Here is a 16,118-nt window from a genome sequence, read left to right as displayed (position 1 = left end):
GGAGCCTCCCATCGAGGGCAGGGAAGGAGAGTGGGCATGGAGCCTCCCATCGAGGGCAGGGAAGGAGAGTGGGCATGGAGCCTCCCGTCGAGGCCAGGGGCAGCGCCTTGTGGACAACTCCCAGGAGAGCAGGGCTGCTCTAGACACATTGAGGGAGTGGGGGGGCGTCAATCCCATGGGCACTCCGGGAACACGGGGGGCAGCCAGCATGGTCCCAGATCCGTGACGCGGTACACCCCAACCAGGTGTGGCACCTCCTGAGGACACCCCTAGAGCCACCCACCCCACTGCCCCCTGAGGACAGACGCCAGTCAGTGAGCCGCCAGCCCTCCTTCACCTACTCAGAGTGGATGGAGGAGAAGATCGAGGATGACTTCCTGGACCTCGACCCGGTGCCCGAGACTCCTGTGTTTGATTGTGTGATGGACATCAAGCCTGAGGCTGACCCCACCTCGCTCACCGTCAAGTCCATGGGTCTGCAGGAGAGGTGGGAGGGGTGGAGGAGGGGTGGGCTCCATGGGCCCTTGAGCTCTTAGCTCCTGATCAGAAGAGTGGATGCCTGACTCTGACTCCCGGTGCCCAGGGCAGAGCTGGCCTCATAGCTTAGCCAGTGTAGACATGTGCTATCCAGGTCATTCATAGAGATCAAAGTGCCCCAAGATGAATGCTGAGAAATACTGTTACTGCACACGCACACATAGGTGTACACATGTTCACGCACACTCTCCCATGCTCAAGTAAGTTTGGGTGGTTTTCTTTGCTGCAGGACTTGTCAGGGCCTTTAACATGCTTATGTTCATTGTAAATCAGCAAGGGGGCAGTATGTGGCATTTCCCAGTCACTTGACCACGGAACTCTATTTTTTTGTTTTACTTTTATTTTGGATTGAGGGGGTGCATGTGCAGTGTTGTTACCTGAGCATATTGCATAACGCCGAGGTTTGGGGTACAAATGATCCCATCACCCAGGTACTGAGCGTAGTGCCCAGCAGTTAGTTTTTCAACCCTTGCCCGCCTCCCTCCCTCCTCTAGTAGTCCCCAGTTTCTGTTGTTGCCATCTTTATGTACCTGGGTACCCAATTAGAACCTGTTTTTATAGGGTAGCTCATAGTGTTCCACAGAGCACACTTTGAGAAGTGTAGACACCCTCGTTTCAGAGTCTAGGTGGAGCCAGATCACACCAAATTTGAGTTACCCATGTGATGTCACCGAAAGAACACTGGGTGTGGAGTCAGGAAACCTAGCTTTTTGTTTCAGCTCTGCCACCCCCTTACTGGGAGAGCCTGGACGACTCTTGGCCCTTCATGGGGACTCAGTTTCTCTTTCTATGTAATGAAGCCCCATCCTGTCCTGTGTCTGAGACTCTGAGTATAGTAGAGTTTGCCCATTGTAGACATCCTTGCGGCCACCGTGCTGCTCCTGGGACTCCCTCCTTCCTGACAGCGGGGGTCCTGGCCTCTCCTGGACAATATGTCCTTGACTCACCAGCAGCCTCATCCCAGGGCTGTTGGGCCCGGGACTGCAGTGGGGAGGGTCTGGAGCCATCCTCTCGGGCCCAAGCCCTGCTTCTGTGCTTCAGGCAGGTGTCCCCTCTCTGAGCTTCCTGGGGACCACAGGGTAGAACTTCCTCCAACGGTGATGGAGGAGAGTCCAGGGTAAGGCCATGTTGGGGTAGCTTTGGATGGAACTTTTAGAACTGGAGCCCCAAATCCCCACTAAGTTAACATCTCCACTGCAGGAGGCAGGAGATAGGGAGTCAGGCCAATGCCTCAGGGCTGAGATTCACGCTTCTTTGTCAGGGGGTCTTGTCACACTCCCACTCCTCTTCCTCAACCCCACCCTGTTTCCAGCTGATCTCTCCCTCCCTCATTTCCCCACCCCTGGAGACCCCAGCTCATGCCCGTCCCTCTGCCCCTGAGGCTCACACTCCCTTTCCTGGTCCTTCCAGGAGGGGTTCCAATGTCTCCCTGACCCTGGACATGTGCACTCCGGGCTGCAACGAGGAGGGCTTTGGCTATCTCATGTCCCCACGTGAGGAGTCCGCCCGCGAGTACCTGCTCAGCGCCTCCCGTGTCCTCCAAGCAGAAGAGCTTCATGAAAAGGCCCTGGACCCTTTCCTGCTGCAGGCGGAATTCTTTGTGAGTTCCCTTGAGCCGGTCGCCCCACTGTGTGCAGACCCATGTCAATCATCCACCTGCCCAGGTGGTGGAGCGTGGTGCCTGGAACTCAGCATCTGCAGTAGATTAGTATCACTTTATTATCAGCTCTCCCACCATCTTGGGCAAGCTGCTTTCCCTCTGAGCTTCAGTTTCCTCATCTGGAAAATGGGGATGAAAATAATAGAATTGTTGCAAAGATTAAAGAGACTTATAACATGTGCAGAGCACCCAGCCAGGTGATGGAGGTACAGTGACAGTGCTAAGTCTTTATTGCCCAGTGCTGTGCTCTGAAAGCCACAGAGAACCTTCACTTCTAACTCTTCTGTTTTCCCACTTTCCTCCTGCCGAGCATTGTTCTTCTGCCTTTGAAATCTCTCTAGTGGCCTCCCCTCGTTACCACCCCTGGGGCCCTAGCTTAGGTCCTAATCACCTCCACCCTGGCTTCTGCAGCAGCCTCCAGCTGCCTCCTATTGGACTTTGAGGGGCTCAATAAATGGCACCCCTGTTTACCTGCCTGAGTGCTCAGCCAGTTAAGAGCTAAGGCATAGGAGATTACAATATCACCTTTGTTGTCAATAAAATACAGGTTGGAAATGCGGCTTAGCAGGGTACAGCAAGAGTGAGCCTCCCGATACTGAGACCCAGAATTACATGCACTTTCCACCCTCCACAGGGGTGCCGGCACATCTCGGACCTTGCCGTATGGGGGCACCCCTATAATTCTTTCCTGGCAGGAGGGCCCTGAGAGGAGGAGGAAGGAAGGGGCTGAGGCTCCAAAGCTCCATTCCTCAACCAAATTCACCAAACAGGTAACTCCTCACTTCTGTGAGCAGGAAAAGGCAAGAGGCCAAGAGTATCTGGGGTGAGTTCCTCCTGGTAGAAGCCAGAGGGGTACAGAAGCAGGTGCCTCCTCCCTCATAGCTCCCTTCCTTTGGCCTCCGCCCTGGGCCTGTCTGGACCGGGTAGCTCTCCCCCGTGAGAAGACCTCCATCATCATCTGATCTGCTGCTCCAAGTTCTCCAGAACTTGGTACCACCTGCATACACCATCAGCACCCCTTACCTCGTGTGGCCCCAGCCTCCTTTTCCAGCCTTATGCCCCATGCCCCACCCCTGCAGGGACTGTCCACTTCAAACTGGGCCAGTCTCGCCCGTGCCTTTCTCCTGCCGTGCCTTTGCTCACATCATCACTCACTCCAGATGCCTCTAGAAAGCCTTCCTCAACCACCCCAGCCTCAGCTCCTTCTCTGAGCTCCCACTGCCATCATCTCCCCTTCAAGAAAGAATCACATCCTCTACCTCATTTCCTGTCCAGTGGGTCTTTGTTGAGGAAGGAGCGTGGCCTGAGCACCCACTCTGGGGGCAGTTTTGCACGTGTTGTATTTTTATTTTGATTTTCACAATCCTGGAAAGTGTGATGATCCTCATTTTACAAAGCCCATACTTAGTGTGTCCAAAAACAATGAACAGTGTGAAGTTAGGTGCAGTCAGGGGCTAAGCTGGTGGACAGACTGGAAGGAAATGCAGAGGCAAGAGGCATGGAGAGTCATCCCGGAAGATGTCAGGAGGAGACAGACTCATAGGTGAACTTTTTTTTTTTTTTTTTTTTTTTGAGACAGGGTTTCACTCTTGTTGCCCAGGCTGGAGTGCAGTGGTGCGATCTTGTCTCACTGCAGCCTCCGCCTTCCAGTTCCAAGCGATTCTCCTGCCTCAGCCTCCCTAGTGGCTGGGATTGCAGGGGCCCGCCACCAGGTCCAGCTAATTTTTGTATTCTTATTAGAGATGGGGTTTCAACATGTTGGCCAGGGTGGTCTCAAACTCCTGACTTTGTGATCCGCCTGCCTCGGCCTCCCAAAGTGCTGAGATTACAGGCGTGAGCCACCGCGCCCGGGCAGAGGTGAACTTTAAAGGGTGGGAACAACTTGGAGAGATGGGGGTAGGGGAGACCAGTGCCCTCAGGAGGCAGAACGTCACAAGCTCAGACTCAGAGGCAGGACTGAGAACAGCAGATTAACAACAGGGGAGAAACAGGCCTAACTGGAAGTAAAGAGAGGCCAGATTCAAGAAGCCCTCACATGCCAGGAGAGAAGTTCAGACTCAGAGCTCTGGACACAGACAGTGGTTGGGAGATGCAGATACTCCTGGGATCTCAGAAAGAGGCTTCTCTCCTTCTGGAGAATCAGGGAAGGCTTCTCAGAGGAGGCGGGACATGAGATGAGGATGGGGTGTGTGTTACCACAGAGCAAGCAGCACGAACCCAGGTCCCGAGATAGGGATGCCCAGGGAGGAATGCTGCCCAGGGAGGAATGCTGCCCAGGGAGCGTGGAAGAAGGCAGCCATTGGCCAGGTCACTTTTTGTCTTTTTCTTCATTCATCAGCTGTTTATTGACTGTCTATATATGGCAGGCTGGCTCTCCATAAACAATAGTCATTATCATATTTTTTACACACTCAGCATGTGCCAGGCACTGTTCTGAATGCGTCGTGAGCACTAACTCTCTTAATAGTAAATGTTTGTTGAATGAATGCGTGCACTCAAGCCAGCCCCTGGGCTAGGAGTTGGGGGCACAGCAGCCCCTGGATTCAAACATCCGTGAGGGCCCATAGCTGCTCACACCCCGTGTCCTCCTTCCACAGGAAATCCCCATGAACTTTGTGGATCCGAAAGAGTATGACATCCCTGGGCTGGTGCGGAAGAACCGGTACAAAACCATACTTCCCAGTGAGTACTCACTGCCCCAGAGGGATGGGGGCAGGCTCAGCTTCACCTGGGGATCCCCTCACCCTGAGGAGGACCCTCAGCTGGGCCTCCAGGGGTGACAGGACTGGAGGAGGTGGGACAGAGGGCTGGGGGTTGCTGGCTGAAGGGAAGCGCTGCCCTGGTGAGGCCAGAGGCGAGTACATTTCCTCGCACAGCACTCTTGGTCCTTTGCCCTGCCTGGCCACATGTTGTGCTGGGCCCTCTAGAAACCCAAAGAGAAAGGGTGGTAATGACAGCAGTTCCTAGCCACACTGTGGTAACCGAAACTCTTTTCAGAGTGGGCAGATTTTAAGGAAAGGAAGTTAAGGCTTAGAGAGGTTAAGTGGCTCACCTGCAGTCCCACAGCTAGGAAGTGCAGAGCTGAATTTCAGACCTGGGCCTCTGTGATCCCAGAGTCAGGCTCTCTGTCTACACTGTGTGGAGTGTGGTCGAATTGTAAGCCCTCTAACAGGGACATCCACTCCCACAGGCAAATGAGTTGTCTCTGTCAGGGAGTGAGCTCCCCATTACTCAGTATATTCAAGTGAGGCGGCACGAGCAGTCCCCTAGAAGGTCTGAAAGGGGTTTTCCTCCTTTGGGGGCAGTTAGACCGGGTGACCTGATGCTCCTCTTTCAGCCCTGGGGTATCATTTTCAGATAACTTTTATCAAGCCTCGATGAGCCTGCCACCCTCGCCAAGTTCTGACCCCAGGCCCCAGGGCTAGCTTGGGCGTTGACTTGTTGAAAGTGAATCCCCGTAAACCTACTCCATTCAGTTTGTGGAGTAGCGAGGCTTTTAAAAAGCAGTTTTGCCATCAGCATCTCCAACAACATGTAAGATGTCATGACTTATTTTTAACTTTTAAAATATCGACTTGTAGTTGCTATGGTTACACAGTCTCTAGGTAGTTCCGGTTAAACAAAGAGCCATTTAAGGCCAGGATGCATTATTCAGGGATGCTCACCTCTTCCCTCGTCTTGCCCTCCCCGATCCCAGCCCTACCTGGAGGGAGGGACTCGAGTATCCTAGAACCTTGGACTTTGCTGGCTGCTCAGAATGGCCACTGGGGGAAGGTGGGAGCAGACTAGGATTCCATGCAGATGCAGTCCCCGCTGCATTCCAAGAGGCTTGAGCTGCCTCCAACCATGCCCTGAGCCTCCAGGCCCCCGAGCCCAATAAAGAATCTTGTCTGTGTCCAGCAAGAATGGAGCCTGTGCCCTCAGAGACTGGGTTGGGGGGTGCAGAGGGCAGGTGAGGCTGAGCAGAGGCTGCCTCTGAGATCCAGGACGCGCTGAGGTTTGTTCTCTCATTCACTGGGCACACATTTCCTCGGCTCCTGCCCCAGGGGCTGAGGATTTAGACATAAATAGGACACAGACTCTGTGCACAAGGAGCTTCCAGCCTAGTGAGGGAGAGAGGTCCATGCACAGTTACAGTCAGAGTGAACAGTAACCCACAGGCAGCATTGAGAACAAGATGCTGGGAGCAATTTCTGTCCCCTTCTCCGCCGTGTCCCAAGCATCAAAGCAGTGCTGCCTGGCACATGGTAGACATTCTGCACCTATTTGGACTGTTTTAATTTTTGTAGAGATGGAGGTCTTGCTCTGTTGACCAGGCTGGTCTCAAACTTCTGGCCTCAAGCTGTCCTCGCCTGCTTCAGCCTCCCAAAGTGCTGGGATTATAGGCATGAGCCACCATGCCAGGGTCTGCACCTATTTGAATGAATGAATGAATAATATCTCTCAAATCTACATCCTCTTCTCCAGCCTCACTGCCAAATGATGTTTTTGAGGTTAGGGCTTTCATGTTGTCCAATTCCAGGGGACACAATTTACATAGACTACATTGACATAAGTGCCCCCTGGAGCCGTGCCAGGCTGGACAGCCCTGTGATCCTTGACACTTCTTACTTGGATCATTGCAGTAAACCTCTAACTGGTCTTCTGGCTTCCATACTCTCCTCTCCATCTTCTACCATTGTCACCAAAATGAGGCAAAACAAATCTAATTGTGTCATTCTCTTCCTTAAATGCCATCATTGTTGTCACCCTTGTAATACTCAGGTTTAAGTCCAGCTTTTTTTTTTTTTTGGAGACAGAGTCTCACTCTGCTGCCCAGGCTGGAGTGCAGTGGCACAGTCTCGGCTCACTGCAACCTCTGCCTCCTGGGTTCAAGCAATTTCTGGCTAATTTTTGTATTTTTAGTAGAAACAGGGTTTGACTGTGTTTGGCCAGGCTGGTCTCCAACTCCTGACCTCAAGTGATCCACCCACCTCAGCCTCCCAAAGTGCTGGGCTTACAGGCTTGAGCCACCACACCCGGCCTAAATCCAGCTTTCTAAGCCTGGTTTATAAGACCCTTTGTCGCCTGGTTCCTCTCCAGCCTCACCACTCACCACTCCCTACCCTGCACTGTGCACGTGAATCTGACAACAGCATTGCCTGCAGACAAGGAGAAGGGAGATGGCCCATACAGAGCTTCTTGCCCCTCTCTGCTGCAGGTCCCCCAAAAGCCCCCCTCCCGTTTACCCTCTCTCCTCTCCATCCCTGCCACCCTCTACACCCCCTCTTCACAAGAACTGCCCCAAATCACCTGCCAAAACCTTAGACATTGGGGTTGGGCTAAAGAAGCGAAGCTTGTGCCCTTTACCTCCCCAATTTCTCCTACTGGGTTTAGGATCCTTCTTTTTATCCTTTAACTTGTGGAACTTGTAATAATGTCAGGAATAACAGCAACTGATACTTTGTGTTGGTCCTAGTTACTGGCATAAGGACTCTAGTTGTTAAAGTTAACTCCTTTACAAGATAAGCAAGGTCATTGTGGAATGACCATCCCCAGTTTACAGATAAGGCACGGGGAGATAAAGTAAATTGTCCATGTTGACACTGCTAGTAAGTCAGAATCAGGATTTGAACCTAGCCTCTCTGGCTCAGCGGTGTAGACTCTTAATGACTCCCCTATACTGCCTGTGAGAGCCTCCTAGTGTGCACACTGGGAGTGCCTTGAGTCCAGTCCTCCCTATTATAGGAAAGAAACTGAGTCCTGGACAAGTGGACTGATGACAAAACTAAACCAGAACCCAGGAATCTGGGGCCCCAGCCAGCTTCCCCCTTACCCCATACAACCTCAGTCTTGGCCTCTGCAGGCTGACAGAATAGTCAATGCAGGGAGGCTGTAGCTGGAACAAAACAAAATCTACTCCAGGAAGAAGAGCAGAGTGGGGGCTGGGCACAGTGGCTCATGCCTATAACCCCAGCACATTGAGAGGCCGAGGTAGGAGGATCACTTGAGCCAGGAATTGGAGACCGGCCTAGTCAACATAGCAAGACCTCATCTCTACCAAAATAAATAAATAAAAATAAAAAAATAAATTTAGCCAGGTGCAGTGGCGCATGGCTGTAGTCCTGCTTACTCAGGAGGTTGAAGCAGGAGGATCACTTGGGCCCAGGAGTTTGAGGCGGCAGCGAGCCATAATCGTGCCACTGCACTCCAGCTGAGTGACAGAGACCCTTTTACTATGGGATTTGACATGTGAATAAATTGAAAGGAAAAAAAACCTTTTTGCATATGTGGACATGAGGCTAAGACCCTACAGTCTTAATCCAGATAGAGGAGACTATTGTTTTCATGTTAATAGCCTCCCTTAACTTTCTACTCCCGAATCTTAACAGCCCTTTATATTTATAAAGCACTTTACAGTTTATACAGAACTTTCACATCTCTTTTCTCATTCATCTTCCCAACAGCCCAAGCAAGTAGGCATCTTTGCCTCCATTTGACAGATAGGAAAACTGAGGCTTAGAAAGGCCATGTGTTTTACAAGCCTACACAGCAAGTCAATGACAGTGTGTACTCAAGCTAGCTGTCTCTTGCTGAACAAGATCTGTACAGGAATTTCCCTAGGTAATTCCATTCTTGACTTAGCTGTCTCCTCTCCAGAAGCTAAGATGCAGTGAGTATAGGGCAACTTAAGAGGCACAGGCTAAGGATAGAGACAGAGGTAGAGACCCGGGGACCCCCCTCTCTCTCCACCCTCCTCCTCATCCTGAGTCCTCACCTACAAAATGAACCATGAATGGGTCAATGTTTTGCTGCTGGGCAAGGGAAGGAAGAACTGCTAATGTCGCAGAAGAAATGTGGGTATGCTGGAATAGGCCAGAGCAAGTGGGCCCTGCACCAGAGGGCCCAGTTTCCAGCCTTACTTGTCTCCCACCACCCCAGACCCTCACAGCAGAGTGTGTCTGACCTCACCAGACCCTGACGACCCTCTGAGTTCCTACATCAATGCCAACTACATCCGGGTACGTATTCCCACCCTGACGGCCTCTTGCTCAAGGGGAGGCCTGAGTCGATGGGATCCATCCTCCAGCCTTGTGCCTACACCAGTCTGGCTCCTGCCAGCTCCTGTGAAGAGCCTGAGTGTGGGGATGGGGTCCTGGGAGCACTGCCTCTGACCCTGACAGCCTGGACTTGGCTGGCCGCAGGGCTATGGTGGGGAGGAGAAGGTGTACATCGCCACCCAGGGACCCATCGTCAGCACGGTCGCCGACTTCTGGCGCATGGTGTGGCAGGAGCACACGCCCATCATTGTCATGATCACCAACATCGAGGAGATGAACGAGGTAGGGACCCCCGTCCCCATTCTAAGTGTCTGCTACATTGCGCCCTACACTAAGTATCTTGTTCTCAAATTAATCTTTATGACAATCTCAAGAGGTCGGCGGTGTTCACTCCGCTGCCAAGATGAGGAGATGTGAGGCTCGGTAAGGTTAAGTCATTTGCCCCGGGCTTCACAGATAGAGGCATGCCTGGAGGTGGCCTCTCCACTTCCAGTGCCCGTGACCTTAAACACACACTCTGCTGCCTCCCAGCCTGCCAGGACAGATGTTGGCTACTCCTGTACCCATAAGGGCCCATTTAACCGAATCTCCATAAAAGTCCTTCAGATGGGTAGCACTTCTGTTTTCCAGAGGAAGAAACTGAGACTCAGGAAACGGAAGTAGCTTATAGAGTTTGCAGCTGAGATTTGAACCCAACACTCTGTAGCAGCAACCCTGTTGCCCTTGTGTATCTCTCCGCTGGCCCTGAAGAGAGTGTAGAGAGTTGTGGGAAGGGAACAGGATTGTATGGCACCCTGATCTGGGCCCCTGCAGAAATGCACCGAGTATTGGCCGGAGGAGCAGGTGGCGTACGACGGTGTTGAGATCACTGTGCAGAAAGTCATTCACACGGAGGATTACCGGCTGCGACTCATCTCCCTCAAGGTGAGGCCTGGGGCAGGGCTGGGTGAAGCTGAGGATGAATGTAGGGGCTTAACTGGGGACTCCACAGAGAACAGGTCCCCCAAGTCCACTGTAACTGACATAAAAGCCAGTGTCACTCCCAGATTTTCTGATAATTACGGATGAGTGAGAGGTGAATGGACTTGGGGGCCAGAGGTAGAATCATTTCCCAGTCCTCAGTTACATTTCATGCTGTTGGGCTCTCTCTGTCTCTCTACTCTGTCATTCATAATGCATTCTAGCTATGCTTCAAATGTACCCAAGGCCAGGACTGTCTGGATGAGGGGACTTCAGCAGCCTCCAGCACTGTGCTTATAATTGAGGGTTCATCATGACTTTGAGATCCTCCCTAGAGGATCCTCCTTTGAGATCTCTTCACCTGGGATCCTGGGCTTCTGGCCTGTAGTGCCCAATCTGTCCACAAGAGGGCAGGCACTCTTTGCTGCGTTGGGGTTGTACAGGGGGCTGTGGTTACAGAAAACAGCAAGAAAAAGGAAGACACACAAAATATGAGCAATACAAAACAGCCCAGAAGAGTGGGAGAAGGTATCCTCCCACCCTGAAGTTGTGCTTCCTCCAGGATCAGCATAATAGAGGAGACTGTTCCTTTGAAATCGGGATTAGTGGATTCTGTTTGTGAGAAATAAGACCCATGTTTAGGGAAGGCTGTAATAACCCCAAAGGCTGGAAGAGGTGAACCAGGCATCAGGAAGCTGATGCCCTATCCAGGAGCAGCCAAGGAAGTTCATTGATGCTGACAGCCACAGGGGTTACTGAGCACAAGACCGGAGACTTGGCCCTCTGAGCTGTTCCCTCTCCCACTGAACAGGGGCTAGGTAGGGTGTCGAGAGCATCTCAGCCCCCAAGAGCAGTGCCCCCACAAGCAGCTCTAAGATCCAGGTCTTGTTGGAGGGCATGAAGGGCCAGGAAGTGAAGAGCAGAAGTAGTGGTCACTGGCACAGCCAGGTAACTCAGGACTTGAGAAAATGGCTTCCTGAGTAGAAATTCCCCAGAAAGACAGGCTGAGATGAGGCAGGGCTGCTCACCTTCTCAATGCCATGGAGATGATGAGGGAAGAACCAGGGCATCTTGGAGTTTGAGGGAATTTACTTTTGTCCATAAGACATTACAAGCACCTGGCCTGAGCTTGGTTCTGGGTTGGATACTGTGAACACAGAGCTTCCCAAAGCTTGGACTCTTTCCTTGAGAAGCATTGTATAAGATGGTAAGTACTGAGCTAGAGATAGGTATATAGAATATAGGATATGTATATCATATGATGTTATATTGGATGAATATAGGATATGTATATCATGTATGTATATATGATATACATATCCTATTATACCTATATATAAAATATATAATATAAATATATAATATATAAAATATATATAAAATATAAATATATATATAGGGGTGTGTGTATATATATATATATATGTATAAAAGAAGGACACTCTGCCATCTAACGTGCTCAGGGAGGGCTTCCTGTACGTGGTGGTGCTGAATGGGGTCTTGAAGGATAAGTAAGAGTTGACCAGGGGCAAACAAGTTAGGAGAGAACATTCCCAGTGAGAAAAAAATAAAAGTAAGGACATGGAAGATGGAACACTTGTGTGCATGTGTGTGTGCACATGTGTTTGCGTGTGCTGCTGAGATTTTACCTACAAACCTTTTGGAGTGTGGGAGCATTGAATACAAGTACGCAGGGGCAGGAGGTGTGTCTGGAAGGGCAGGCCCTGTAGCAGTTGTCTTCCTAGCCAGGTGAAGGACTGAGGAGAGTGGGTCTTATTCTGAGAGCAGTGAGAGACATTGAAGGATGTTGTGGTCTGCTCAGGCTGCTATAACAAAATACCATAGACCAGGTAGCTTGTAAGCAACAGGTTTATTTTTCACAGTTCTGGAGACTGGGAAGTCCAAGATCAAGGCACCGTGACCCTGGTGAGGACCCACTTCCAGGGTCATGTCCTCACGTGGCAGAAGGAGTGAAAGCTCCTTTTGTAAGACCACTGATCCCATTCGTGAGGGCTCCGTTCTCATGACTTCATCACCTCGCAAAGGCCCTCCCTTCAAATACCACCATGTTGGGATTTGGTTTCAACATGTGAACTTAAGGGGACACACACATTCAGTCCAAAGCCACAGGTTTTCAGCAGGAGAGCAGCATGTCCAGATGTGTGTTGTACACAGACTATTTTGACTCTGTGGATCTGAGACAGTTGGGGATGAGGCAGAAATCTCCCACACTCGAGCAGTGATAAAAGTCAAGGTGGCAGTGAAGCGGGGAGTGTGAAGAGGTGGTAAAACTTGCAGCACTAATTGCAGCACTAAGATAGAGGCGAGTCACGCAGGCGCAGGCGAGGCACAGCAAGAGGCGAAGAAGAGTCCCGGGGCTGGGTTAGGTGACAAAGGGATGACTGGGGGACCATTTGTTAAGATAAGGAACCCTGGAGATAGTAATAAATTGGAGAAGGGGCTCTTGGCCCCTCTTGGATGATCCTGAAGTTGTTGGGGCAGGACCAAAGGCAAGATCCATGCCAACGCTGCTGACCAACCCCCAAAACCAATCTGGCTTTGGGTCTGTGTCTGGTGCCACTGGGCAGTGTGGCCTAGATGGAAGGGTGGAGGGGTCCCACTCTGTGTGCTTCCTGTGTTCTTCCTCCTTCCATCCCATCTCTATCTCTGGGCTGGTTTGTGAGCTGAAAGAGTTCACACATACCTGGGGTGGGCCTCTGTCTCCTCGACAGAGTGGGACTGAGGAGCGAGGCCTGAAGCATTACTGGTTCACATCCTGGCCCGACCAGAAGACCCCAGACCGGGCCCCCCCACTCCTGCACCTGGTGCGGGAGGTGGAGGAGGCAGCCCAGCAGGAGGGGCCCCACTGTGCCCCCATCATCGTCCACTGCAGGTGGGTCCTCCCAGCCAGCCACTGGAGCGGGGCAGCCCCCCACCCGCTGGGCTGCCCTGCCCCTCACCCCACCGGTCCCCTCGGCCCTCAGTGCAGGGATTGGGAGGACCGGCTGCTTCATTGCCACCAGCATCTGCTGCCAGCAGCTGCGGCAGGAGGGTGTGGTGGACATCCTGAAGACCACGTGCCAGCTCCGTCAGGACAGGTCAGCCCACGGGCGGGAGTGGGGACACACAAGGGAGCTAGAGCCCCGAGGGGGTAGAGGGAGAGACCCACATATGCATGGGCGGGGGGTGAGGGGCAGATGGAAAACACTGGCATGGACTGATGGGCAGACAAGGAGTAGCGAGGACAGCTGGGTAGAGGGGCAGGATCCAGACAGTGGGGGGCCAGATGAAGAGGGAAGAAAAGCAGAGCTGGTGGATAAAAGGACAGAGGCTGAAAGTGGTAGGACATGTCATCTGTGTCCCTGATAGGAAGGGGCAGAGGGTAATGGTTGGCAAGGGTTGGTCTCTCCAAGATGCGCAGGGACAAGGCCTGGCAAGTGATTGCTACTCCATGGCTTTTGAGGCACCCTCCCACAGCCCATCCCTCCACGACCCTGCCCCCACTGTGCATCTCTGCCGGGCAGGGGCGGCATGATCCAGACATGCGAGCAGTACCAGTTTGTGCACCACGTCATGAGCCTCTACGAAAAGCAGCTGTCCCACCAGTCCCCAGAATGACTGCGCTTCTCCTACAAGGTTCTCTGGGCACTGCCCAGCCTGAGTCTCGGCCCTCACCCAGGGCCCTGCCTCGGGTCCTGGGCCTGCTCCCCGCTTCCTCCCCTTCAGTCAGCTCCCTCTGTCCTCTGTCAGCCTGGCCTGACCCCTACCCTCCAGCATTGCTCTTCCTACTGTACATATTGGGGAGTGGGGGGCAGGGTCGGGAAGGGACATGCCAGGCCAGGCCTGGGGCCCCAGGGCCTGACCCACACCACGCAGACCCCGGGCCCCAGTTTTTAACGATGGTTCCATCAATACCTGATCCAGAATGTTTCCGTGCTACACTTTGTGTCTTGCTGCAATGTGTTCTGTCTGTCCATCCATCTCTGCTCTCTGTACCGGACACTGTGTCTCCTCGGCCAGGAAGGGGTAATGAGCTCCAGCCCCTAAGCAACCGGACTTGCCTGCCTCGGCCTCACCCGCACTTCTCCCAAAAGGCAGATGACCAGGAGTTAGGCATGGGGAGCTCCAGAAGGTCACCAGAGAGCTTTCAGCTGAGGGAGAGTTCTCTAGGTTGGAGTGGGCATCACAGCCAGGGTGGCCTCTGGGTGTCAGATGCTCTCAGGAGGGTGCCCAGCCTGTGAGGCACTGGCAAGGTAGGGGGCAGATGGGGCATGGAGAACCCAGAGGATCTAGGCCCTGTTGGGGAGGGGAGGGGAGCTCAAGGTTTGGGTGGGGACTCAGCCCAGATCTGTGTGAGACATTTTTCTGTGTCACTGTGGGAAAGCCTTCCCAGAAGTCTCACTGCGTGTTGCTCTGCGTGTGTTCCCATGTCCATGCGTGTGTTGAGAGCCCATCAGGAGGGCATGCATGACTCTTTGGCAACATGTATTATCTTGGAGCCACGTGTTTTTATTGCTGACTTTAAATATTTATCCCACGGCAGACAGAGACATTTGGTGTCTTTTTATAATTCGCTCGTGGTCATTGAATAGAGCAATAAACGGAGCATTTTGAGCAAAACTAACCTCCTGGGTCTGTGTGATTCGCCTCTCCCCTCCACTGCCTTCCTTCCTGTACTTGGGTCTTTGTGCCCCTCCCCAGCATGAGCACAGTGAGCTTGGCCCTTCTGCTCACTGGAGCCCCTTGTGGAGACTGGGAGTATGGAGCGAGTCCAAATTTGTAAAGCCAAACTGGGAACATTCTGCAGGATTCTCACACAGCCTCAGCCCTGGCCCTGACACATGCTCTGGGCCATGGGGAGCCTCAAGGACAGGTGTGGAAGGCTTCCAAGGAAGGCACAGTGGCTGGCAGGTCACCATTTCCAACAGATGTGCCAGAGAAGCCAAGGCTAGGGCAAGGAGACATTCAGGTCACACCCCGGCCCCTCCCTGTTGGCCAAACCCTTATCCCATGTTAGCTCCACAGATCCCAACAGCAGCTGCAGCCCAGTAATTTCCCTTGTAAGGCCTGGGCTCAGAGTAGCTCCTCCCAAGGGGCCCAGGGAATCTGCATGTGGGCTGAGATCCTGAGCCATCCTGGACACTCCTGCTCTATTCTTGTCCCCTGCCCCCCTGGGATGGAGCAAAAGTAGCCATGATGCCACTGCTGGCAGGTGGGGGTCACCCCAGGGCAGAAGGAGGGGTCCAGGGCAAGGGTGCTGACCAAGAAGTCCTTACAAGATGCCAGAACCTTGGGTGGGATCCAGGGTCCAGGCATGCGGGGTGTGCTACAGATGATGAGAAAACAACAGGGTGGGCTGGACACGGTGGCTCACGCCTGTAATCCCAGCACATTGGGAGGCCGAGGGGTGGCAGATCATGAGGTCAGGAGTTCGAGACCAGCCTGACCAACATGGTGAAACCCCATCTCTACTAAAAATACAAAAATTAGCCGGGCTTAGCGGTGCACGCCTGTAATCCCAGATACTCAGGAGGCTGAGGCAGGAGAATCGCTTGAACCTGGGAGGCAGAGGTTGCAGTGAGCCAAGATCGTGCCACTGCATCCAGTCTGGGTGACAGAGACTCCATCTCAAAAAAAAGAAAAGAAAAGAAAACAACAGGTGGCTGAAGCAGCCCAGATGGAAGTCCTTGAGAAGAGGTGGCCATACTCTCCAGTCACCCTCAAGCAGAGACCTCCCCACAACCCCCGGAGGATGGGCCCTCCTACTCTTCTACCCAGATTAGGGAGATTGGGCTGTTGAAGTGGGAAGAGGAAGGAGAGCTAACATTTCCCTGTTCTTCCCCAGGGTGGCCTTGTAAAGATACTCAGGCTGTGTATGAACCACACATAGGAGTGCAACATGAATGGGAACCCCTGGATTT

General features: G+C 52.8%; 1 protein-coding gene across 3 annotated transcripts in view; it reads left to right on the top strand.

Moving 5' to 3' along the window:
* Nucleotides 1-14,817, top strand: part of PTPN5 (protein tyrosine phosphatase non-receptor type 5) — a 63,061-nt gene extending 48,244 nt beyond the window's left edge. For all 3 annotated transcript variants that reach the window (XM_003312951.7, XM_003312950.6, XM_003312949.6), the window contains 9 exons: nt 246-487; nt 1,948-2,137; nt 4,795-4,879; nt 9,119-9,198; nt 9,382-9,519; nt 10,051-10,161; nt 12,930-13,090; nt 13,182-13,295; nt 13,722-14,817. In XM_003312951.7, the coding sequence (XP_003312999.1) occupies nt 246-487; nt 1,948-2,137; nt 4,795-4,879; nt 9,119-9,198; nt 9,382-9,519; nt 10,051-10,161; nt 12,930-13,090; nt 13,182-13,295; nt 13,722-13,815 (1,215 nt within the window). In that variant the 3' untranslated portion in view covers nt 13,816-14,817. The remainder of the gene's footprint in view (nt 1-245; nt 488-1,947; nt 2,138-4,794; nt 4,880-9,118; nt 9,199-9,381; nt 9,520-10,050; nt 10,162-12,929; nt 13,091-13,181; nt 13,296-13,721) is intronic.
* The last annotated feature ends 1,301 nt before the right edge of the window (nt 14,818-16,118 follow it).

The sequence above is a fragment of the Pan troglodytes genome, chromosome 9 (assembly GCF_028858775.2).
Source record: "Pan troglodytes isolate AG18354 chromosome 9, NHGRI_mPanTro3-v2.0_pri, whole genome shotgun sequence".
Classification (NCBI taxonomy): Eukaryota; Metazoa; Chordata; class Mammalia; order Primates; family Hominidae; genus Pan; species Pan troglodytes.
The sequence above is the reverse complement of the archived record's forward strand: the minus strand, read 5'-3'. Positions and strand labels throughout refer to the sequence as shown.